This window comes from Doryrhamphus excisus, chromosome 16 (genome assembly GCF_030265055.1).
Source record: "Doryrhamphus excisus isolate RoL2022-K1 chromosome 16, RoL_Dexc_1.0, whole genome shotgun sequence".
Lineage (NCBI taxonomy): Eukaryota > Metazoa > Chordata > Actinopteri > Syngnathiformes > Syngnathidae > Doryrhamphus > Doryrhamphus excisus.
The window spans coordinates 143019-170024 of NC_080481.1; the positions used below are offsets into that span (position 1 = coordinate 143019).

At 44.4% G+C, this 27006-nt stretch overlaps 1 protein-coding gene across 7 annotated transcripts in view; it reads left to right on the top strand.

Annotated features, from left to right (window-relative positions):
• The window catches only part of agap1 (ArfGAP with GTPase domain, ankyrin repeat and PH domain 1), a 60596-nt gene that overhangs the window by 1656 nt on the left and 31934 nt on the right, over window positions 1–27006 (top strand). For 2 of the 7 annotated variants that reach the window (XM_058051253.1, XM_058051254.1), the window contains exons 3-8: window positions 16820–16878; window positions 16951–17038; window positions 18495–18580; window positions 19780–19921; window positions 21220–21354; window positions 25539–25666. In XM_058051253.1, coding sequence (XP_057907236.1) covers window positions 16820–16878; window positions 16951–17038; window positions 18495–18580; window positions 19780–19921; window positions 21220–21354; window positions 25539–25666 — 638 coding nt within the window. Of the gene's footprint in view, window positions 1–5876; window positions 8150–16819; window positions 16879–16950; window positions 17039–17959; window positions 17975–18494; window positions 18581–19779; window positions 19922–21219; window positions 21355–25538; window positions 25667–27006 lie in introns of those variants that run through there. The other 5 variants (XM_058051248.1, XM_058051250.1, XM_058051252.1 and 2 more) reach the window with 5 other exon arrangements.

Sequence of the window (27006 nt, forward strand, 5' to 3'; positions counted from 1 at the left end):
TGAGCATCATCAGCATCGTCGTCATCATCATCATCATCATCATCATCCGGTGCCCTGCAGGCCCTCTTTCCACATAAAGCCCAACGAGTACTCTGTGGAAGCTGAGAGGCGGAGTCTTGATGTGATGACTCTAATGGTCTTCAGTGAAATGGCAGCTGAAGCACGTTGGCTGCATGCGAGCCATCCACAAGTAGTCAAACATGGCCAGATGTGGGCATGAGAAGGTCATTGCTTGATGGGCGTGACTCATGCTGCCAGTCAACCATTGGAATTGAAATAAAAGGCCACAAATAATCCCATTCCCTCGTGTGCAGCCCCAAAAAGTGCCCGGTCGGTCATCATGATGACATCCCAACAAGGCACATGCAACTGTTGTCCCCGGAATTAGCGGGGTCGTGAACCGGCGTGCAGCTCAACGCACAGGCCAAACTCAGGTCAGAGGTGACTCTCTCTTGTTAACAGCTGATGGGGAGTCAAAGTTGTGGGGATTAGTGACAAACGCTGCTTTTACTCTTGCGTTAATCCGCCGGCAGACACTTGAGGCGGCGTCCTGCCGATGCACGGAATCAAGTGCCGCTACTCCAGAGCTGTAAACGTTGGGATGATATGTCTAAGTTAGCATGCTGATTCAGCACACGCTGACCACTTACTGGTTTTTCTCGAGAGGAAAAGAACATCGAGATTGTGGTTGATGTCCCACTTTGTCTAAGCTGCGTCCCATCAGATACCCTGCTGAGTCTTTGTCTTCGTCTCTTATGCCTTCTGTTCCGTGGGACCAAAACACCCCCTCATCCCATATGAGGTGTCACACCAGACAGGGTCACAGGGTCAAAGCTTTACTGACATACATTTTACTTGAGCTGCATACGTATGTCTGAGATCAGGGGTGGGCAAACTACGGCCAAGGGGGCCCCATCCGGCCCGCCAAGTGTTTGAATACGGCCCGCCTGTTCTTTCCAAAGTATTTCATTTGAACTCAACATACAACCTGGCATCATGGCTTGAGCCAACCTTTTGATGGTTGGAAGTAGCTGTTTTATCAATTTCCTTATTTGATGCGGTCCGTTGTTTGCACAAACTGTCCCTTTTTCCTAAAAAAGGGGACACAAGCACATCATAATATGGTACTGGTTTTATTTCATTTGAACATGCATTAGATTCCAATTGAGTGCATCCCATAATCAGTTCCCAGTTCCACATGTCCAAAAGGAGTAGGAAGAAGCAAAGCTTATTAAATCCTACCCCTCCATCTGGTACTTTTACAATCACTAACTCTTACATTTGTTTACTTCCTGCTTTCCTAATATAGTTAACATTTTTATCATTTTTTTGCCATATGCATTTTTTTAGCTGTTTGAAGATGAACTATATCAGCAAGTTGAAGTATTTGTGATTTTAGAAATAAGGAGTTAGTATGTTCTCTGTAGGTGGCATTATGAATTAACCTTACTGACCTTTTTTGCAGTAATAATAATTTTAATTCATAGCACACTTTACATCAAATAAATGATCTCAAAGTGCACATATAGCAGATTGCATGACACTTTTATGTGTAAAATACGTGTCAAAATGGACTGATACGTGTAAAATACTATATAGTCTGCCCCCCCGTCAATTTTGTTAAATCCTTTCGGCCCACGAGTCAAACAGTTTTCCCACCCCTGTCTTAGATGAAAAGGAAGCATCACAGGGAGAATTGATTGCAAGCTGGAGAAAGTGATTCTTTTGTGAGATGAATTTGTTGGCCAACATGGTGGAATATGTAGGAGATATGCCTATCAATTTATTCACTTCTTTAATGTGTTTTGTTCAGCGTTTCATGTCATGGTGCTGTTTATCTCTTATTTGGTTCAACCTGCCTCCCATGTCACTCAACTTCATGATTACTTTATATTTGCTGCGACAGAAGCCCCCTTTCTTCTCATTTTGTCTTGCTAGCGATTGTCAACAGTCGTAACTGGGATTTTTTTTTTCTACGAGTTAGTTGCTCCCGCCCAACGGTATTCCAGGCAGTGTCGTCGGCATACACATTTGTAATTATGGTCGAGATCTGTTGTCGGGGAAAAGTGCCAGAAATAGTCAGAACCTTTTGAATCAGTGTTTAGCTCTTTTTAGTCCGTCTGTCCTATAATGTTTTCAATGAGTCAAAGATCATCCAGTTATTTTATGGTCTATTAACTGAAAAGCAATAATAGTGTTATTAAAAAACATAACAAAACATCTGCAAAGATTCCAAAAACAAACACATGAGAATGGGGATGAAATTCCAAACATGTTGTGTAGAAAACAAAGAGAAGCACAATGAAACCCAGGGCTTATGAAGATGGCCGCTGTGTTGTGACGCCCTTTATCTCAATAAAAGCGCTGCTCGTTTCGTCGTGTCTGCACTGAACACAATCAGAAAAGTCGCTTCCTACAACAACAAATTAAAAGCACAAAATAAAAACAGTGTGAATACGGTGTTTTCCAGAGAGATTATTGCATTGCTGTTTGAGGTGTTTTCAACATTGTTAACCCCACCTAGACAGGAAATAGCACCCATATATTCACTTTTACATCCATATTACCCAATACGGATTGATAAAGTAATTGGAAAAAAAACTAGGGCTGTCAATCTGTCAATTCTTGGACTGAAATTACGATCTGACCCCGTACGCCGACCACCTCACTTTAGCGGACAGTGTGAGTGCTGAGTCACAACAAACAAACGATTAAAGCTGATTAGCATCTCTGTGGTGTAGTGGAACTCATGAATGGGAGTGCTCCTCTCACACAGGCCGGCACTTGCAGCTCACCAGATGAGCTGTCAGTCAATGAATGAGCTGTCAGGTTGTCTGTCGCTTGACGCTGAGATGCGTCGGCAGCTGCACAAGGTCTCTTCCCTTTCCCTAATCAGTGGCCCATGAAGGGAAGCGCCGGACACTGACCAAAACAATAGCGGAGGCCAGTCCCACACGGATCACTTGCAGGTATAAAAATAGGTTTCCTGTCCGCGGCGTAACAATGCTCTTACATCGTTGGGGGTGGCAAGCAGGTTAGGAATGTATGGAAACCTGCAGACAAGGGGATTTGGGGGACACACGATACCCCAGCTCTTCAGGTTCTGATAAAATGCACTGGTGTCCATTGCAGTAGTTAAGACTTTAGGTAATTAGAGCAGGCATGAGGCTCACAATCAGTCAATCAGTACTTTTACTGAAGAAGAAAAAAATATATATATATATATATATGTGTGTGTGTGTGTACTGTATATTGTATGAATTTGGTTGAAAGCAGCTTTTTATAATGCATGTAAACACCTTCATTAGTTAGTGTTTGACTTTCCAAGGATTGGATTATGCATTTGGAAACTAGTTCCCTCTTGCGTGTAATGTGATACCAGAAGTGAGGACTTGAGTCAAGCGACTTGGACTCTCGGCAGACCCGGGTCACAATTCTGATGACTTTGGACACAACTTGACAATATCATCAAAGACTTGCAACCCGACTTGGATTTTGACTTCAATGTAGTCTGATAAGTAGAAAAGAATTGGCATTTTCAGCGAGTGTGTTGTGTAAAAAGTAGAGATGTCCGATATTGGCTTTTTTGTCAATAACCGATATGGCGATATTGTCCAAATATCAATTTCAGATTCATATTAGCTTTGCCTTCATGTTTTCTTCCCTCGCTGAGATGAAGAGATTATTGAGGAGAGGAGTAGGCGGGGAATAAAAATGAAGTTGTGGACAACAATGGAAGCAGGGGAAAGAGGGAATCAGCAGACAAGGAAATATGATCACCGAAGCCCTGCCTGGAACAGCAAAGCATTATGGGAGAACACAAAGTGCTGGGACGTGTGTGGGAAGTAGGAGCCTGATCATTCATTTTTGATAACCAATCATAGTTACAATTTATTATATACTGAACCATAAAAAATCCTGATGCATTATGGGTGGCCCGCGGCGTAGCCCACAGTAATGCGATCGCTCCTCGAAAATAAGCTCCCACCTCTTGCTGTCATTGTTTTTTTTTGCAGATTATAACTTCCTTCTTTCTGTTGGCACATTCATTTTTTGAGCCTGCTGATTGGCTCCAGTTCAGTAAATCCTCCTGTCTTACAGCAACGCCATCTAGTGGTTGCACTCTATCCTATTCCCTCCTCTCAACACTCTATCTATTCTATGTCTAGGCTCTCACTGTCAGCACGTGCTGAAGAGGTTCTACTTCCAAAGGAAAAGATAGGTGCAATGCTGGATGATTCTCAGCAGGTGGCAGCAGTGAGTTGCTTTTGCAGGTGTGATTGTCTCACCAGCAAATATCACTTGGTAGTCGACGATGACAATACTGTCATTAAATAGTAAATTTAATAAATATTAAATACATATATCATGTATTTTATTGTAAAGGGTTAAGATTTAAGATATTAAGATTTAAAATCTTTTATAATTGTGTCAAAAACAAAATAAATATATTATTCACTATGTATAAATATATTTTTGCCTACATTTTGGGACCAGATAAACCACTAATTTTATGATGACGATTAAATAATAATCATATGGAATGTCATCTTTCACTCTGAAGTTGTGGAATTGTCGTTTGTGACCTGTATTTTCTCACAGGCAGTTTGTACTGCATTTTCATCCGAACTAAAGAGAAGCATTTCCTTTGCGATGTACCAAACTACACTGTCTGTGAACACACGCCATTTTGTACTGCTTCATTTGTATTTACTTTGCCGATCAAACGTGACTGTTGACTGTTGGTGTGTAGTTTTTCCCTCGACATGGGAAAACCACATTGTCGGGTGGATGTGTTTAGGATCTTAATTTGTTGCACCTACTTTTGAACAAATTTGGCATACTGGCTCATTCGTTGATGGGCTTACCTTGCTCATCATTGATATTCCCACACCAGGGCTGGAGCGTTTGGCTTTGCAATCATCTATTTTCCACGAGGCTCCACTTTTTTTGCTGTGACTGACAAGAGGTCTCACTCCGGCTCGCAACACCCCAAGCTGTTCTATGAAGTGTGTATGTGCCCACCTCCTGCTTGTTTGGAGACGAAAGACAAGGAAAACATGCACATGGCAATATGTAGAGGCCGGAAAAATGATGGAGTTCCTGTCTGTTTAGCGTGTGATCAATGAATTCAGCAACTAGAAATCTCGTCATGTTTTGATCTCCCAAGATCTACGGTTATGGTTAGGGCTGCCCAAAAATCTTGAATCTCAATTGACACTGAAATAGGATCTCCTTTTTTGTGCTACAACGACATTGACATGAAAACCGGCACTCTCTCCCCGCTATGAGATGAATGACGCCCTGCACACTGTGTCAAGCAGTAAGTGCAATGGCGGCATTGAACTCTGTGGGGGGTTCTGGCGGTGAGCTGAGGGAAGATGTGGACCAGTCGAAGTAGGTCACACACATTACTAATGTATTTGTAGCTTCTCCAGCCTGTGAAGATGCTGTGGCGCTGTGACTTCCATGAACACGAGCAGACCATTTGGTCGCTGTTCTAACTGAAGATTTCACATTCTTTCTTGAATGGCAGGTGGACTTTTAGGGTTAACAGACATACCGGAACCAAGACATTACCATGGCAACAGGCCCGCTTCTTCTTCTCTGTGGTAGCCATGTTGTCTGCTCTGACAAAATGTCAACACGTGCAGCATCTACTTGCCATGTTAGTGTTTCCCCCATCATTATATTAGGGAGGCACCCTCCTCAACCTGCCCTCCCCCCTCTCCCTTTCCGACTGACCCATTTTTACTGTCTACAGGGGACATGGCAGGGTGGGTGGGGGAGGGAGACGCGCATCCCGCCCGCTGCAGCGGCAAATCAGGCCCTTGGGTTTGTTGTCATAGCGCCATATTAATGGCTGCACTGTTGGCATATAAAGGGTGAATATGCGGCACGGTGAGGAGAGTTGGAGTACACTTTGAACCATCAGCCTATAGCAGGATACGACATGGCACCATATGATGGGGTTTCATCAGTGGATACTCACCAGGAGTTGTCTGCTGCTACACCACTGACCTGGAAAATGTGTGTGTACACTTAGAAGGAGAATGAAACCCGGCAATAGTCCAGCATCTCCCCAAACATCAGAAGATGTTTGTGGTCGTGCAGAGAAAACCAAGCTGCTGTGTGCTGAGCTTGCACGGCCATTGAAGGCGTTGCGGGGGGAACTTGACTGACAGCAGGGCAAAGCGGGAACAGAATACGCCCCCTGAGAAGTAAAGAAAACCTGCGATGGAGCTAGTTGACTTGTCTGTTTGAAATGGGAAATGAGCTAGGAAATGGATGCCGACGCACAGCTACTAGTGTGAGTAATGACGTCACGTGTGTGACGTGGTCGTGGCGTGTGATGTTTGCTGGTAGATCATCTTAACACAGCAAGTCGGACTTGAACTGTCAGCACCGTGTTTTCTCTATCGCTGCAACGTCAACAGTATGCACGAGCGCGCGCACGCGCGTGTGTGTGTGTGAGCATGCGCGCGCACACGCTTGCTTGCTATTGCGCGTGAGGTTCGGAGCTCGGAGTGCAGCGGGGGCGGACTCCGGACTCCGGACTCCGGACTCCGGACTCAAGGCGGCTTCGGGCTTTAAATCCGCGTCATTGAAATATCATTGGAGGCGAAAGCAGCTCGTCTGCTCGCACGGCAGGCTGTTGGCGGGAGCACAATGGACACGACACGCTCGTATCGTACGTGACGCCGTGATGGAATAATAACACACTCCAGGAGGACGCGCGGGAGCGACAACGGCAAACGCGAGGAAGGATCCCGTCTGACTCTTGGGACGAGCCGGGAAAGAGTTTCAAACTTTCAAGTGTGTTTCTTTATTTGGACAGAGGCTGCCAGGCCATCTGAATTCCGTTGGGATGAAGGCCAATTGTATTTCCTGTCAGCTTCCATGCTTTTGCTCATCTGGGTTGAAAGGAAAGTTCCATACGGTTTCCCCATCATGTCTGCCATAGCGCTTTTTGATTGTTGAACACTTTTCGAATAGAAATGTGGACTTTTAACCGTGCCAGCCATCTGCTGCCTGCAAGGTCCATGTCCTTCATGTGGGGGCCGCACGGGGTCTTTTGAGGCAGGCTGAGTTTTTCCGGTTGGACCGGTCACAACCATGTTTCTTCTGGATGGGAACTGTTCAAAAGGAATGGAGAGGGGAACGTCGCAGAAGAGGACAGTGTACCACATCTCCCTCACGCTGGTGAAGAAGGAGACACCGGAGGGTGAGGGAGGCGTATCGGACCCTCAGCTGGTAGAAATGCCCAAGGTGGGGGTTTTCCGGCGTGAAGCCTCTCTGGAAGCCCAGCGCAGCATTTTGCTGGAACAAGTGCGGGAAGTAGAGGACGAGTCAGATGACTTGTCATCACAAAGCTATATGAGGAACTTCAGGACATTCAGCACGGGCCAGCTGGAGCTGGGGAGGCTCAAACTGTCTCGCAAGCAACGGGTCCGAATGTCAAGGAAGGAAGAGACTACGAGTCATCAGGAATCATCCGACACACCGAAGGAAGACGTCTGTCCAAGAACACACTCCGCTAGGAATGTGGTGAGCAGCAGTGTCATGAAGATGAAGACGCTCTTCAAGTCAAAGAGTTTGGAGAAGAGGAGCCCTGAGTGGTTAGACCATGATGGAGTGATGCCACCCACAGGCTCACCAGAGACTCCTCAGCAGGAGCATGGCGGGCTCCGCCGCAGCTTCAGCTTCCGGCACTGGACAAGAAGCGAAGGTCTCCGTCTGCACGCACTGGCAAATGACAAAAAACACAATGACTCTGGGCGCGGCGGCCATTATGTGGCATCTGAAGGACAGAAGGCTGCAGAAGTTGATGCTGTGCTCCAGAGGCCTGCCAGCCGCCGCCATGATCACAGCAGACAGAAGAGCCAGACGTTGGAGGTCGGTGCGATCCTCAACAAGACCGACTCCATTTCTGAGCTGAGCTGCGTCAAGAATCGCACGTTGGACAACAGCGACCTGCAGCATCTGGCTGCACAGAAGGACGGGTCTGCGTTCCTGCTGAGGAACGGAGACGGGCGTTTTGGTGAGCGGCGGCTACTACGGTTCTTCAGTGGCATCTTCTCCCACCGGGACGGAACCTCATTGCCTTGGCAGTCCAGCTCAGAGAGCGTGAACGGAGGAAGCACAGCCGGTAAAGAAAGCGTGTGTGTGTGTGTGTGTGTGTGTGTGTGTGTGTGTGTGTGTGTGCGCGCTTTGGGGGTTAGCGTGTGTGTTTGTTTAGGACAGCACGGTGTTGTTTGGTTGTGGCCGTGACAGGCAGCCGCTCCTCTTTGTTTTTCGTTACTTTGAGGTGAATTTGTTTCCTGTGCAAACAGCAGGCAGGCCTGGTTTAAGAATCTCTTTTCCAGTACCATGAAACTGGTTTGGAGGTGCAGCTTAGCACACATCACTGGCCACGAACTGACTGTACACCACTTTCGTTTTCCACGGTCTTGTGGAGCTGCGTCATTACGTCATAGGGATTACACTACCAACAAGGGAGTTCTGCGTGAGCTGCGTAATTAATGAATGTATTTATTTGGTCAAATGTCCGGATGAAAAGCTATGATCTACACCCCTGTGGTGCCTTGACTGACAACAAAAGCTTTGCTGGAACCTTGGGAACATCCAAACCAGCTGAGCAGGTGATGTTTTCCAGGTCACAAGCGGAAAGAATGTGGGCTCGTGTATTTAAAGCAGCTGGACAATTTCAATACCTGTTGTTTGTTAGCCAAGATACTGCGTAGAAAACCCAACGTGAGACAGGAAGTAGCACTGTCAGACAGCTGTGTCTTCCTGCTCTGCCAGATGTTGGAGTCTCATGTGTAATCAACCATCTGTTTGATTGCTGGGAGTGTGAACAAGTTCTGGACTGACTCAAACACCCCCCCCCCCCCCCCCCCCCCCCTTCAGTGAGGTAGTGGGAACCTATTTCAGCATCTTTTTTGGAAATCAAATCTGGTGCTTGTGTCTCACCAAACATTAGCGTAACAATACTGACACCTAGTGACCAGTGTGGAAAAATAACATTTCATTAATGTCTTTGAATTCATTGTCCATAGGTATGAATGTGAGTGTGAATGGTTGTTTGTCTATATGTGCCCTGGGATTGGCTGGCCACCAGTCCAGGGTGGAAGACAGCTGGGATAGGCTCCAGCACCCCCGCGACCCTGGTGAGGATAAGCGGTAGAAAATAATGAATGAATGAATGAATTCTTCTTTCGTTTGCAACTACATGTCTGGTACGGTGCAGTGTCGTTGTATGCCGCTGCAAAATACTAGCATGCTAATAAACGTGAGTAAATACCGCTGTGACAATGTCAGTCAAGCTTTTGGACACATTCACTCCTGTGCCTTTCTAGTTTATTGAGACGTCCTGTGTGTGTGTGTGTGTGTGTGTGTGTGTGTGTGAACCCCAAAATGTTTTTTACTCCGTATCATGAGATTTGATATATAAAAAGTGTGTGAGCTCCATACCAACCCCACTGGGCGTGTGTGTTTGTCTCAGGGCTGGATGCAGTCAGTATAGGCGTGCGCCTGCCCGTGGATATGTATCGGCATCTGTGACCTACATCCACAGCCATGCAGAAGTAATAAGTCAAAACGCCAATGCATGCACACGAGGGAAAGACGATTCAATATGCATCTAGACCAGGGGTGGGCAAACTACGGCCCGGGGGCTACATGCGGCCCACCAAGCGTTTGAATCCGGCCCGCCAGTTGCTTTCTAAGTATTTCAACTTTTAACATACAAGCTGGCAACATGACTTGCAAGTCGGATTAAAAAAAAAAGACAAAAAAAGTAAAATTCAATTTCGTAATTTGATGTGGTCTGATGTTTAAAGTGCTCCTGAAAAAAGGGACACACAGCTGATAGTATGACACTTTTACAAATAAATTAGACAACTAATTCAATGCAGAATGTTAGAATAGAATTGTAAGCGTAAAATATTGTGTGTGTTAAATATATTTTCCGGGCCCCCCTTGACAATTTTGTTAACTCAACGCGGCCCACGAGTCAAAAAGTTTGCCCACCCCTGATCTAGACACACGGGAAACGCAACCATTGCATATGATTCAATACTGTGTACAAATGATTCGTGATGTAGACATTAATATTACATTTTAAAATAAAGAATATTCTTACAACATTTTCAGATGTGTAAAAGAGTACATCATATCCCCAAGCATGCTATAAGGCAGGGCAAAAAAACTTTAAATGATAAAGAACTACATACAATTTTATGTAAATGGATATTAATATTGGGAGTATGGGACGTTTTTTTAAAATGCTGATTGGAATGTTTATGTTCCAGAGATGGACTACAATAATGCTTTTCCTCCTTCCTCCAAATGCTGATACTTTGAGAACGTATGCACTGTGTTACAGATTATTACACAAATAGGATTTTATTATGATTTTAGCTTTTCATGAACTTCATGGATGGCATTGTGTCTTAGGGCTGTTTGGATATCAATCACAGACAACTGTCGTTATGAGTTTGCCAGGTGAGCCCAATAAAAACCAAAAATAAACTGAAATGATGTTCCACAGTATTAATCATGTCCCAGATTTCAGGCAAAATGGGAAGGAACAAGGATCTCTCTGCTGACAAAAAAGCATTAAATATTGCACTGCCTTGGACAAGGCATGAAAACATTCATTCATTCGGTGAAGAAATTTGTGACCAATTCCAATGACAGCCGGGATTGTCCTACTCAGGGTAGGGTCGGGTTTCCATGTGCGGGACAGAACACGTGAACATCAGTGGGAGTTTAAAACGGAGCAATAACTCCTTCGTTGGTAGAGTGGATTACAAAGGTTGTGTGGGGGTCAAGACTGAGTGTGCATCCCTCCCCCTCCTCCTCGCCACCACTTCCTCTTCAGGCCCAAATTGGAGTTTGTGGCGAGTTTATATGGTTTGGAGGGCGTGGAAACGGCTAAGGAGCACTTCTGTGTGACATTAAATCTTAAGACGGGGGCAGATCCTGAATAAACTAGAGCAACCCCACAACCAGCCCCTATACCCTCACTATCCTAGTGTGGCATCGTTGCAATATTTGATTGATAATATTGATGGACAGGGCACAGACTTACCTGCGATGACTGTAATACAGTAGCTGGCCAATAAGATCTGATCTGATAAGATCACACTGACCATCCATGTGTTGCTCCGTCAACAAACCTCCTGCATCCATCAGCCAATCATGTTCTAAAATGTGCTTTTTGTTACACCTGAGGACTTCCTGTAATCCGATGCTGGTGAGGCATGGCTGGCGTGCCAGCAGAGTGTCACAGTGATCTACCCCCTGCTGATTAAGGCTCTTATATAAGGCTCAAATCCATCAGGACAGATAATAAATGTCCCTGACTGGTAGCTAGCATGAGGAAACAGTGCATTTGAAGTAAGCGTTATGGTGATGTAAACACCAAAAATATTGCTCATCATCCTGGCCATCGTTTGCATGATGGGCCAGTTAGCAACTGCTGTCATGGGGGTTGTAATTGTTAAGCATGAAATGAAAACTGTGTTGTGTGCATAAAGCGCATAAAGCTGATGGGGGATGGATCTAGTAAGTCCCAGGATGATAAGTATGTCAGTCAGTTGCGGGTACAAGCTCTTTCTGACTTCCTGTTGAGTCCTTCCAAGTGCTTCTTAATTGGAGGATCTTTTAAAATGAAGTTTACAAACACAGCCAAACTCTTTCTCTTGGTCCTCACACCTTTTTCAAGCATCTAATGGCAGTCGCTACAGCCTGATCAGTGTCTTGTCTCGTTGTCATTGTCCCTCCAAATCCCAGGAAACTCCCAGGCATGAAGTGCTGCAACCCATCCTTCTATGTGCCTCTCAATTTTGCAGCAAGCCACACACACAAACAGCTGGCAAATATGTGTGTTGCTGCTTGTCCCCAAAAAGTCGCACGAACAACCCTTTCTTCTGAGCTAGCAACAGGGGAGAACAGCATCTCTGGAAAAGCGTCTCATGCCAACACCTAATGCAAACTGAATGTTCTGGTTGAGAAGCTTACAGGCCGTTGGTTGGTGGAATGAATCGGACCATAGCACATATCACAATATATTTACATGTATGATGATATAAAATCTAAATACCGCAGAACCTGGTATAAAAAGCTACAAACCTTAATGAAATACACTTGTCTGAAATTGTAAAACAAATGTATTGGATGTCAGCCTGTGCTTGTGATGAAGGAAGATGTAGCCACCCATGCAATTCCAACTGCTTATTTATATTATTATTATGAGACTCTTGTTTTGATTATGCAGACATGGGGCAAACAGTGCTCTTATTTTGAAGAACGATCACAGAAGTGATCCGTGTGTGTATGTAGAATGTGTATTTATGGCTAAGACGAGCTGCATTACATTTTTTTTCAGTATATAAAGAAAACTTGCCCAACCCTGATTAAAACAGACCATTTTGCACACGATCCAAGCAAATACAGATGGAATAGGTGCAGATTCTGGAAGATCTACAAAACTTTCTGTGCGGATTATTGTGTGTAGCTGCTCTACGAGTCCACAACTCAATATAAAGGGCTGAGAAATGAGCATACTGGAGCTCCTTTAAGGGGCAAAGGCTGTGCTACTGATTTGCCTTGATTTGTAGGATGACGGGTAACTTCAATCACACACACCCTGACCTGAGGGAAGGAACTGCCATCCACTGTGTGTGTGTGTGTGTGTGTGTGTGTGTGTGAGAGAGAGAGAGAGAGAGAGAAGGAAGGAGGAAGGGAGAACACTTTGAATAATATTGAAGTAAACAGAATACTCTGTACTGAAGCTGGGTGATACGGAACAAAACTCGTATCCCATATATTTATTTATATTTTATTTATGTAGAATATCGATGGACAAGATGTCTCCCGATATTTTTTCCTAAAGTGAGTTTTGGCAAAGTCAAATAGTGTGTGCGTGCAAAGCTGATTCATTAAAACTTTGAAAATTTTATAGAAAAATAGTTGCAAAAATAAAATACTCCAGAAAAAGTAAAACATAGTCATCAATCTTCTTTATAACAAACCTTTAGATATTCTCAAATCCTCTGCTTATACAAAAAGAACAAAACATGAAATGTGTCCCGTTTAAGAAGACATTTTTCAATGCCAGCAGCAACTCAAAAGTACTTTGAACGTTATTATTTTTTTTATAGAAAGCACAACCTCATAGGAGAGACAAAAAAGTGAGTAAAACACCTCATCGAGACAGCGGAATAATTCCATCCAAACTCACCTTTTATCTTACTTATTTAAACACCTCATTCGTCCATCACACGTTCTGATAGTGACATTTAAGTGACCCGTGTCTGAATGATGCTTGAGTATAAAGAGTAGTAATGTAGTAATGTATGTTTTAGATCCCGCTCTGTAAAACAGGCCGAGATCCATCGCATCTCTTTAGCTTTATATATACACTGTGTGTAGATATATATACATATATACACACACAAATACAACAAAAGTAGAACTGTTAGCACTAATAAACTCTGCAGTGATAGAAACCTTTTTTCCACCTACCCAAAATAAACTGGAAAGACACCACAGACCAGCTGGTCCAGCTGGTCCAGACGGACCAGACGGACCACTGTCTATAAACAACACATGAAATGTGGGAAATAATTGCCAGATAATTTGCAGTTGTTCATATACTTGTTCATGTCTCCCGTGACGCGCCGCATCACAACACCAGGAAGGGTTCTTTGTGTTAGCCGCTACCATAACAATGTCACCCTAGCCTGGTTGGTCTACAGGTGGGTGATAAATAGAACACTGTTGCCCTTTTAGGGCTTCATAGTCAAAATAGGTGTGTGTCATGATGTGTATTGTTTTAAATCCCACATGTTGACTGTTTTTGTCTTTAGAAGACACAGCAAAGGGTCAGCAAAGACATGTGGTCATGTTTCACATAAGGATGGTGAATGATGCACAACATTCCAAAAGTGCAGTTTGCCTTTAAAGGACTGATTTCTCTCCTTCGACAATGGAGTCTTACAGATGGGAAGGAGTAAGCCAGGTTTTGTGTGTGCTGAAAATGGGCTGCATTGCAATGAACCCTTCTTCGACTTGCCACCTCCATCCCCCGTCCTCTGCTGGGCCAGTTGTTTGTTTATTTCTATCGGTAGGATGGCTGTTATTATTAGATGCAATGACTGCCAATGTGAATGGTTGTCCGGCTGGGCTGCTGATGTTGCGATGGTGGAAAAACGGCACATTGTCTTCTGTGGCCTGATTGCCCATGAACTGTGTCACTGGTGCAAGTTCAATCACAAGGATGCGTCTGATGGTTGTTTCAGGTGTGTCTGTTGGACCCGGAGCGTTTTGTTACATTTTTGACCTGATGTGTTTTGAAAGAACCTGGGTACATAATGGCTTGCGATGTCTTGACCTCTGACAAAATGACTATTTTACGGCATTGAAAAAATGCCCTCATTAATGAGTTTGGTGGTCCACCCCTGAATAAAAAAAGAAATAAATACAAATGTGTATTTTTGTGTATCAACATGCAACAAGAAGAAGCAGGAGCAAGATTGTTGCAACTTTTGGAGCATTTCAACTCAAGCAGGCAATTCATCAACTGACCAAAAGTTTAAGACCAAAGCCAAAACAGTCAAAATTGGTGCTAAAATCTGTCTTTTTTTAAATGTCATTTCTTGTTTGGCAGTCACACTGTCATGAACCCATGGGGACAAATTCTCCTTTTGAACATCATGGCAGGGAAGCGAGGCCTCGTACAGCTCGTACGCCATTGCTGCCAGGTTAAACGCAGCAGGGCGGCGTCTGCGTGAGAAGGGCTTAAAGATGGAGCTTATGGTTATTGGGCTGCAGTCAGCATCAGTAGGGGCTTTCATTTGGGTTGAGGTCTACATCTCCATAGGCAGCCTGTTGAATTGTCCGGCTTGGAGCATGTGCTTTTTATTTTTGTTTTAAATCTTATCACATGATTTTTTTTATCCTTATCACTTAGGTGATTATAAGACATTTTAAATCGCTGTCCGGTCAACCCCAGCATTCCAGATTTGATATCAAATCTTTGATGAGATGATGAACACCCCGTGTAACTCATTTAGTATCGGTCCCGGCCATTTTGGATGATTTTGACAGATTTTTCAAGGCACATAGAATATTGTGTTCTTGGACTATGTAGACATAGACATGCTAGACATGCTAAATACCAAAAGAAAGATTAGACTTTCACCAGTAAACCCTTTTTCCCTTCTTTATTATTGAGCCGTAGAACATGGGTAATTTTCTGCAAAATCCGTTTAAAAAGGGAGAAAATGGCTTTTTGTGAAAAGATACATTTCAAGCATAACTTTCAGTTTGGCACACATTTCGCCATAAATATTTAGCCAAAATGTCTACACAATGATGTTGTTCTATTTTTTTACAAATATAACACCATTAACTATTTACAATTTTCACATTTGCAACTGAACTGTGTGTGTGAATGCGATTGTGCATTCATTAAAATCTCCCTTCCATGTGTAACCTCCTTCACGCAACACAACAAGACACCTTTTCACTTCCTGGTTGCTGTGCAGGGTATTTCAAGGGGAGAGATGCAGGCCGAGTCCTTATAAAATGCCACCTTGTGGTCGTTTTTTCAGCGAAAGAAAACTTCAAACACGGTCTTCCTCCCACATTCCAAAAAAAACATGCGAGGTTAATTGGCCACTCCAAATTGTCCATAGGTATGAATGTGAGTGTGAATGGTTGTTTGTCTATATGTGCCCTGGGATTGGCTGGCCACCAGTCCAGGGTGGACCCCGCCTCTCGCCTGAAGACAGCTGGGATAGGCTCCAGCACCCAGCACCCAGCACCCCCGCGACCCTCGTGAAGCGGTAGAAAATGAATGAATGAACAAGAAAACAGTAAAATTAAATGAATCAGGCTTAATTAGTCTATTAAGTTTTAAATAATCCTCCAGACAAAGCCTGATTGATGTTGCGTCTTTGGTGTTGTGGTGTTTAAAAATGTAGCATGCCAGCTCATCACCATGGTCATGCCTGGCGGCTTGTGTCCCTGGACTATTCCTCCCGGCCGGCGAATCGTAAGCAGCTGAAAACAGGAAGCAGCTGAATCAACATCCTGCAAGGCAGCGAGTTTCCACACAGGCGGGCATCTGTGGAAACCTCAACAATATCCTCCTGTGTGTGTGGATTCTCCTGGATTCTGTCCAGACTGATAAAAGTGTTAGCGTCAGAGCAGCAGCATCACAACACACACCATCCCACGGTTTCTTTAACCGCTCGTCATATGGTTGACCCGTGTTGGTAGCGTGTTGACGTGCGGTGCCAAATAAATTATGGATATTTGTAGGTCATTGACTATCCGGGAAAATTCCAGAAACTGTCAGTTGAATGGAAGCGCAAGCCAACCAGGCTCCTTCCTGGAGGGCCTTAAGCACTCACAGATTGCATCTAATGAATTAGTGAGAAGGTCTGAAGGCGTGCGGCCTACTGGCCTACTTCATGTGCGGTCCTTGATGGACCAGTGGCAGGCTTTCAGCTCGCTTTCAGTGGCGTGAAAAATGAAGTGTCTTTGAAATAACTGATCAGTCTTAAAGGTTTTGAGAAGTAAAGGCCTTCTGTCAGTGCATCCCATAATTACACTCTTCCTCATCTTCCTCGTGTCCCTGCCAGATGTGTTGCTGCTGAGTAGAAATAGAACAACTGGCGGGTTTTAGTCACCACTAAAAAAAAAAGAATGTTGCCGAGATGATGTAACGTATTGTAGATGGCATCATGACCCCTCAGTTGCTCAACTAAATGCTCGTTGTGTTCTTCTTCTTCTTCTTCTTCAGATGCGTTTGTGAACAGCCAGGAGTGGACGCTCAGTCGCTCTGTGCCAGAACTCAAAGTGGTAAGTCCGCTGACCCACCTTCAGTCTGTTGAATCCAAATCCCCGTGTTGAAAAGCCTCACTCTCCCTGCAGGGCATTGTGGGAAACCTGGCCAGTGGGAAGTCGGCGCTGGTCCACAGGTACCTGACGGGAACCTATGTTCAGGAGGAGTCGCCTGAAGGTACGACAGCAACAGCCAAAGAACATGTAGTCAACATCAACAAACCTTTTTTTTAAGTTGCATTTTATTTGAACAAAGTGAGACGTTTTGATGTCCCCAAAAACTTTTCATGTAATCTCAACAGGAGGCTGCATCTGGCAACCTGCTTCCGCTAACGCCTTTCATATTTTACACAACTGCTCCTTCAATTGTAAGAGGAAAGACGGTCATCCCTCGTTTATGGTGAAGAAATGCTCACTGGACCGATCGCGATAACCCCCACCCCAGTTTGACCTCTGTGTGTATTTAAAAGTCGTTGTGGGGATCCACCCTCATATCGTTGACCTTGGGAGTGGACATTAGCAGAGGCACTCTGACTTGTTTCCACGCTTGATGCCAGAAGCGAGCACGAATCCAAGCCAGTGGCGTTGGGGGAATCCCCAGGGAAGTTGTGAGCGCCGTCCTCCAGTATCGGCTTCAGGCTCGGCTCTCCCCACCACCGCCGCTTGTCCTCTCATGTCTTTGATCTTATTAGAGAAGATGGCGTTTAAACCTCCGACACGTCTCCAAGCTGTTATTGGCCGAGAAAAGTAGCTGTGTTGGTCTCAAATTCCCAGAGTCTAAAAATATTCTGGAGTCTTCATTCCCGTCCCATTCCCATTGATTGGCGCTGGGACGGTGGCTTTGGAGCAGCGCTGCGACCACAGCTCCACAAAGCCGCTAACCAGAACTATTCTGAGGCTGCCGGTTGGGACCGAACACCCACTAAAGCGGCAGCGGCAGCTTAGCTCTCAAGTGTGTTCAGGAGCGCTCAAGTCCGAGCAAAACGACAGCGGACTTAACAGAGTTCATCACCAAAGTTCGTCTACTCTCTGCACCCTTCATCTGTGTTTTTTCTCTCTCCTCTCCACCTTCCTCTTGCTGCTGCTCTTGCGTATATAGCTGACGTGGATGCAGGTAACTATCCTCTTTCTCTTCCTCTCGTTCATCACGCCTGGGCGGTTGCAGCAGCGCGGCGAGAACTGCTTGGGTGCCCGTAATCAAATTATTATTATTATTATTGTTATTGTATAATAATAATAATAATGATAAACATCTTAAAAAACTGATGTTAAAGTACTGGGACCCCAAGTGAAACCTGCCCGGCTGGTCCAACCTGCATCTTAGTTCATCATCATCATCATCATCAATCACCATCACTGATGATGGAAGTAACGTTTCCTAGCTTCCTAACCTCTGGCCTGAGACACATTTCAGTATTTAGTAGCCACATTTGAAGCTCCGCTAGCTTTCCATGATCTCTTGCCTCCCTCAGAACATTCCGTGTAATCCAACGTCACAATCAGTAGAGGAGCTTGTCAACACATCATTTTGTGTCTGGTTCCAGATAGCATCACGTCATTCAAATGTCTACTTCCTGTTTGGTCCGTTTTGGGAAGACTCTGATGCTCCTTTTGTTTTGTTTTTTTGTCCCCAGGTGGACGCTTTAAGAAAGAGATCGTGGTGGACGGGCAGAGTCACCTGCTGCTCATCAGGGATGAAGGGGGCCCCCCGGAGGCTCAGGTAGTGGATCTTAGATGCTAGGTACCCCATGTGACAAACATCCCCATGACCATATTAGCCGGGGCGCAACAGTACAGAAAATGTACAGTTAGGTTATATTTGATTACATTTGATACTTTCCTGTCATGGTTCGATATTTGTTCTTACAAAAATTGGATTTTCATCTTTCATTTTTCTGTGACTTGGATTTGATGGAAATTACCAACATATGTTTCAACTCAGAAGTACAGTTTTTTCCAATTAATTCCAATCCCCATTTTTCGGCTTCCGGTCCAATTTTTTTCTGACTTGCCGAGCCAATCCGAGCCTTTTTTTAAAAGAAAATAATAACCTTTTGTTACAACCATGAATTTGTGGAATTGAATATGGTTATGAATATAAATTAAAATGAATGCATCCAAAGTATTGCTTTTTTATCACACAGCATGATCAATAATATTGATTGGATGTTGTAACAGACCAGGTCCCTGATCCAACAAAAGATCACATTGGAACAAAATACTTGTACAGTAGGAGTACTCATTTGATTATTATATGACATTATATGATATTATATTATGGGGGCTGCACGCCGGTCGGGTGGTTAGCACGCAGACCTCACAGCTAGGAGGAGTTCAATCCCACCCTCGGCCATCTCTGTGTGGAGTTTGCATGTTCTTTTCTCCGGGTACTCCGGTTTCCTCCCACATTCCAAAAACATGCTAGGTTAATTAGCCACTCCAAATTGTCCATAGGTATGAATGTGAGTGTGAATGGTTGTTTGCCTATATGTGCCCTGGGATTGGCTGGCCACCAGTCCAGGGTGGAAGACAGCTGGGATAGGCTCCAGCACCCCCGCGACCCTGGTGAGGATAAGCGGTAGAAAATGAATGAATGCTGAATGTCATGTGACATCTACAGCTGGGTTACAGCATGGTTCGATTCATGGTGCTATTGAACCCGAGACCGCCGTGTTGACCGGTTCAGTACAAGTCTCTTCACTGGATACTTGATGAATATATCGATGAAGTGGCTAAGGTGGTACTACGTCCTGCTGTGCCTGTTCTTTGGTGTTTTATGATGTGTAATATGGTCAAACAGGGTCAGATCTATTTGTGGCAGGCTGTCCCAAATAAGTGAATGTATGGGAAGCACACTGAGATGAACTATCACGTTCCACTATTTATTTTCTCTGCTTCTTGGCTGACTTCCATCTGCAGTTTGCCTTGTGGGTCGACGCTGTCATCTTCGTCTTCAGTCTGGAGGATGAGATCAGCTTCCAGACGGTCTATCACTACTTCAACCGCCTCGCCAGCTACAGAAACACTGCCGACTTGCCATTGGTCCTAGTCGGCACGCAAGGTTTGACCCAAACACACACACATTGAAGCACATCAAATCTGTTGAAACCAGACTTCAAATGGGACTGATGAAAAGGTCGGACCTGTTGCATGTATACACATCCATCAACTGGAAACCCTGGAAACTGGAGGGGGTTTCTGTGTGCGCTTCAGTCTCTATGGCTCGCTTATCTAGGACCCTAAAGCCTACATCTTAAAATCAATATTTGAAAGTTTGTTGATGGAAGAAACCTCTTTAAAAAGGAACATTCCGGAAGAAGTCTAACTTGGATGAATAATCCCTGCATTGTCATGGATCACCAGCAAAATGTATCCATCATCTAACTGGGCCAACTTAGTCAGTGCCATAACTGTGTAACTGATAAATGTATTCCAATAATGGTACATATTCATGCTAGAATGCTAAATATTCATTTCAAATGGGCTACTCAATCAAAGCAGGCCGCCAGAATATTCTCACTGTACATGGTACGGCGCCCTGAGGCTCACCAAGGTCCACAGACAGAAGGAATATGGAGAAATATGTATATCAGTAACGATGAATATGATCATGTAAACGCCTGTCTCTCGCACCATTTTTAATGCACTGCTGCCACCTAGTGGAGAATTTTTATAGTCACATTTATCAGCGTTATAAAGCACCACACTTACTGTACCAACTGTACACTTACTGCATTCATTATTCATGATCAATTTAAACCACACCAATTTTTTTTTACTAAAGTGAGATTATTGTTGTGTATTTTGTAGTATGGTGAAACAGGAAGTGATGCAACTGGAAGGTGTGAGGCACTCCCTTATTGGTCAGAGACGGCTACAGTGCCAGATTGTTCTATTGGCGATAAATACAAATCGCTTTGTTATCTATTATTCATATTTGTTTATTTGTATTGAGTTATTGATAAGTCACTGACTACCTGTGGCGCTGTTAACTGTTAGCTATGCAAGCTGAGTGGGACCAATTGAGTGGCTGGAAAAAATTCCAACAGACCGTTTTGGAAATCCAGCTGGAATAGGTGCAGATTCTGGAAGATCTAGAAAGCTTTCTGTGCAGTTTAATGCGTGTAGCTGCTCCATAGGAGTCCACAACTCAATGCAAAGGGCCGAGAATGATCATCATAGTCTTTCTAAAAGAAAGCTAGCTCATTGTAGCTTATTGACACGTTTGTGTCATTCAGTACAGCATCTTTAATTCTGCTATGAATCCAGATGTTGATTTCAAGGACCAGGAGGGGTCAGTCACGCAATGACATTCCAGTATCTGAATCCTTCCACTGATTGAAAAATGTGCTTCCTCAGACGCCATCAGCTCGTCAAACCCACGGGTGATCGATGACAGCCGGGCCAGAAAACTCTCCAACGACCTGAAGCGCTGCACCTACTACGAAACCTGCGCCACGTACGGCCTAAATGTGGAGCGAGTCTTCCAAGATGGTGAGAATCGTGACTGCAGAGTCCAGTCCTTTGGGAAGGTCACCCCCCCGCCCCCACACCCCCACTGCACATTTGCCAACTCTTAATCGCACATCAATTAGGAAGGAAATTGACCCGCTCAGCTATTTAGCTCTAACAGAACAGCAATTAAGTTTTATCATAGCTAGGCGGGCAAGCGGGGGGGGGCACTGCAGGAGAGGCCATTCACTGAGAGGATTCATAAAACATAAAGAAGGACGCACAGAATGACTATGGTCGAGGCCTGGTCACTATTATGTCTTTTTTCTTTAATGGTGGTCTGGATTTGGATTTTCATGGTGACGCTTTCTTTTTTCTTTGTGTCTTTGAGTTGTCATGGCTCTGTTTGTCCTGAGGGGGGCGGTGCAGGAGCATAAACATGGTAGTCTTATCCCTTGATCAACAAAGTGTGTGTGGGGGGGGGGGTATCACTCCTGTTCCATATATCTTGTCCAGGGTCACAGGAAAACACACTGGAGCAGACATGTGACTGACAGATGGAGACAAACACAGTCTAGCTGTTAATATTTACATATAGTATCATTTTTATTATTATTGTTGTAATTATTACCTCAATGTAATTATGTAATTAGTCTTGCTCATGCTCAGAGATTACACTAAATAATCATTTCTCACCCAAAATGCTGGCTATTGTGTATGACTGACAGATCAGTGAAAATGAACGATATCAATTTGGGATAATGGCGTGAACCCCATTTGGCTAGGCCAGGGGTGGGCAAACTACGGCCCAGGAGCCACATGCGGCCCACCACAGAGTTTGAATCCGGCCCGCCAGTTGCTTTCTAAGCATTTCAACTTTTAACATACAAACTGGCAACATGACTTGCAAATTGGACGTCTTATTTAGTAAAAAAACAACAACAACAAAAGTGTAAAATGAAATGACATAGTTTGATGTGGTCTGATGTGTAAAGTACTCCTGAAAAAGGGACATGAGAACATACAGCTGATAGTACAACACTTTTACAGATACAATTAGACAAATAATTCAAGGAAAACTATAAGCATAAAATAGTGTGTGTGTGTGTGTTAAATATATGTTCTGACCCCCCGGACAATTTTGTTAACTCAATGCGGCCCACGAGTCCAAATATTTGCCCACCTCTGGTGTAGGCTAACACACAACTAACCTCTCCCAATGTACCACAAAGCCCTTCCTGCTCTCCAACAGCAATGCACTCTGGCACTCTTGTAGCACTACAGTGTAGCCATGAAATGACTAATAAATATCAAAGAAAAATACTGTAGCTACACCATATGAAATTGGCTTAACATCCGGAACAACATTGTTTTTAAAAGAAATGCTAGTGGTTGCATTTTTCCTCAGTGGTTTCTAGAGTAGTATAGACCGGCTTCTTTGTTTTAGTGTGTGTGACTCTGTGTGTGTGTGTGTGTGTGTGTGTGTGTGTGTGTTAAACATGTAATGAGAAGTGAAGCCTCGTCCAGCGGAGTGACCTCTGTGTGAGGGAGCGAGGGGGTAGGGGTGAGGGTGACGCTCCTGTGGTCCCTTGTCCATCAGCGAGCTAATTTAATTAGCCTAATTACAGCGACATGAACCCCAAACACGCAGACACACACCCTCACCCTCTTTGTTGCTTCTTTCTCATCTGTCAGAGTGTGGAAGCCCAGCGCTTCGTTCACACTCGCTAACAAGCTGAGATCAGTGCTCTTGTAATGAGACGTTAATGCTCATCCACCGCAACACACACACACACACACACACACACACACACGTAATGTTCACCTGCAGGCTACACACGGGCTGTTAGGGGAAGTAGACCATGAAAATAAAGTCAAGTTGTTTGTCTTGTTTTTCTTGCTTGTGTGTGTGTGTGTGTGTGTGTGTGTGTGTGTGTGTGTGTGTGTGTGTGTGTGCGCGCGCACATCTTGAACTAAACACTAAAACTATGCACAACTAACACAGCCAGCCCCTTAACAATCATAAGTTCATAGTTACACCGCTAGGCATAGTATTGTTTTTATTTTTTTTAATGATCACCAGTGTGACAATTATCTGCTGAGTGAAGGCAACATTTTTCCATAGGATAGCATTTTTAAACTTTAAGTTTCTCCTGCCACGTCACAGTTTAACTTTATACAGACTGCTAACTCAGCGGCAACCCCCCCGAGCGGCTTTATGTGCCATCCCGCCATAAATCTGATCAGATCGTTGACGTTTCCATTAGATGAGTGGCCACCTTTCATACCGGGACTGAGATTGATGGACTAAGATAAATTGCATTAAATGTGCAGTTGAAATATTTAGCACATCCTTATCATAACCGTTCTTAACGCTTGCACTGCCTCCTGATGGACACGCACACGCCAACCCAACAAAGACTGGCACGCTCGCTACACATTTTCTATGCGGTGACGGTCCTCAGACTGGTCCTGGGGGGGGGGGGGGGGGGGGGGGGCACTGCAGGATCTTAGTCCATGACAGCAAGGAGTAACCACGCTTTTCTTGGTGATGCTCCCAACTCCCTTGACATCATGAATGATCATGATAGCTTTTTTTTCTTACATAGAAAAGGAAGAAATACTAATTGCTCTGGAGCGAGAGCAATTAGTATTTCTTCCTTTTCTGAATGAGATGGAGCCAACAATATTTTTCACCATCCTAGTCGTGATGCCATGGTGGGGGCAGAATTTCTGCTGTTTGAGGAAATCCATTCATTCATTCATTTTCTACCGCTTATCCTCACCAGGGTTGCGGGGGTGCTGGAGCCTATCCCAGCTGTCTTCCACCCTGGACTGGTGGCCAGCCAATCCCAGGGCACATATAGACAAACAACCATTCACACTCACATTCATACCTATGGACAATGTGGAGTGGCTAATTAACCTAGCATGTTTTTGGAATGTGGGAGGAAACCGGAGTACCCGGGGAAAAGAACATGCCAATGATGGCCGAGGGTGGAATTGAACCCTGGTCTCCTAGCTGTGAGGTCTGCGCGCTAACCACTTGATCCCCGTGCAGCCCCCGTTTGAGGAAATAAGAATACTTATTTCACTGAATCAAATACACTCTAACTTAGCATATTTGTTTATAATATATAAAATCTGGACCGCTCACATGTACTGTAATGGTATTATATTACTTAAATAATTCTAATTAACTAATTAATTACGTAATGATTTATGTCCACCCTTTCCTGGTCATGTTCTTCTGTGATGTTGATGTTTTAGACCATCAATGTCCTCAACAGTCATGAACAAAACGCAGTAAAATGTGGGATGATCATCTCGTGTGGAAGCGCGTCTTTGAAAGAGCTAATGCTCTCATTCGGAAGTCGGCATCTGACCTAAAACTTGTTTACGTGCTTTATTTTCCCAGTTCCTGTACTTCAGGCTCCTCTTGCCAGTTGGAGGTAAATGTTTATGATGGGCTCCTCATCAACCATGTTTAACGAGCTCAATTAAAACAATGGCTTCATCTGTGTTTATTGGAACAGAGATAATGGACTCAGTGAAGTCTTAACTCTCTCATTTCCTCACCACCAAGTTACCGCATACAAACGTGCACACATGTTCAATATACCTCACTGGCAAAAAGCTAGGGATGTCGGCTCTCGGGTGAAATTTCAGGATGAACCGAAAATGCATAAATTTGGCCTTGTGTGAACTTTTGAATGCACGTATCCAATGTTTGTTTTCACAGAGCTTGCTGTTCTCTAACAAGGAGCTGAACAGCAACATTCACAAAGAAAGAAAAAAAGTCTATAATTATCACACAGCAGCTTAACACACAAGTTGATAACACATCCACAGTTGCTAAAGTTACAAAAGTTACAGTTAAAGTTAAGTTGTTTATCATTCCTAATATTAATAGCTGTTGTGTGTGTGTGTGTGTGTGTGTGTGTGTGTGTGTGTGTGTGTGTGTGTCTGTGTGACATGTTACGCTGTCATTTTTGTTTGCACACTTTTGATTGCAGGTAGTCTTCTCTGTTTGATTGTCTGTAGTGCTCAAACTAGAAATGTGAAGTGTTGAGGTACAGCTTGTCATTTGGAGATGATCTTGTTGAGTGCAGCCGATGGGTGGATTGATGTGCCTCTTTTAGGACTCGAATGTTTCAGATTCTCATTCATCAGAGGTGAACGTGGGGTCCCAGCAAAGCGTTCATGCTGGTGTGTTTTCATTGCAGTTGCTCAAAAGGTGGTCGCCATTCGGAAGAAGCAGCAGCTGTCCATCGGGCCCTGTAAATCACTCCCCAACTCTCCCAGCCACTCATCCGTCTGTGCCACACAGGTGTCGATGGTCCAGGGCAATCAGGTGAGTGGGTGACCGCCATCCTCTGAAGCAGGGGTGTGTGGGGGTCATGCCATGGAGGGCCGAGACACTACAGGTTTTCTTTCCAGCCGGAAAGAAGTCTAGGGTGTGGGACTTTTGGCCAGGCAGTATGTGTACCCCGTGTGCTGGTGTCAGAGCGCCAGCGGGGGGCATCGCTGGCACAGCGGGCGGCCAGCAGCGAGGAGTGATGTGTACTGACAGAATTATGTAACATGTCATAATCATTTCCAAGTTTGTATTGATCCAATGATAATCTGAGTGATAGTTATTGCTTCAGATGGTTGATGTGTTATTGGAACAGTGGTTCCCATACATCGGGGGTGTCCAGGATGCGGCTTGGGGGCTGTTTGCTGCCAGCAGCTTGTTTCTAAAAGTACATTAAATGTTGCTGCTCATAATATTACTTGTAATAATAATACAATGTGTCACGTATAACAGAAAGGCTGTTTTTCCTTTAACATACGTATATACCGTGTATATTCCTATAAAATATATATGCATAAACACTCATGTCATACATAATGTACTGTAGTTAGCATTTCATGATTTTTGATGACCACTCACCCCCCCTTCTAGGGTGCAACAATACATCCGTCTGTATGGAACCATAGCACTATGAATCACCGATCGAATGATGCCGTAACCCAGATGTAGATGTCACATCACGTCAGTCAGCTCCCATCAAAATCCCCGCAGGCGGAAGCAATTAGTGGCTCCTGTCGTGGCTGGCGGGGGAGACGACTTCTCTTTTTTTGTCTGTTTATTAACCAAATTCCAGATAACTAAGCAGTAAGATGCACGTACATACAATACACAACCTCATTGCAACTGTGGTGGCTGGTTCCAAGCAAAACCAGACCTACAGCTTGGAGACCCGAGTTCAATGCCACCCTCGGCCATCTCTGTGTGGAGTTTGCATGTTCTCCCCGTGCATGCGTGGGTTTTCTCCGGGTACTCCGGTTTCCTCCCACATTCCAAAAACATGCTAGGTTAATTAGCCACTCCAAATTGTCCATAGGTATGAATGTGAGTGTGAATGGTTGTTTGTCTATATGTGCCCTGGGATTGGCTGGCCACCAGTCCAGGGTGGAAGACAGCTGGGATAGGCTCCAGCACCCCCGTGACCCTGGTGAGGATAAGCGGTAGAAAATGAATGAATGAATGATTGTGCCATGCCCCCCCCCCCCCCCATCACAGAAATGTGTTTTTCTGCTATTTTAGTTTGAAAAGAAATGTCATGGCTGATGTGTTTTAGGTGTTGTCTTGACTTTGGCTGCTGTTGTAGTTTCTTTTATCATAGTAAACAACGAATCATAGTAAAT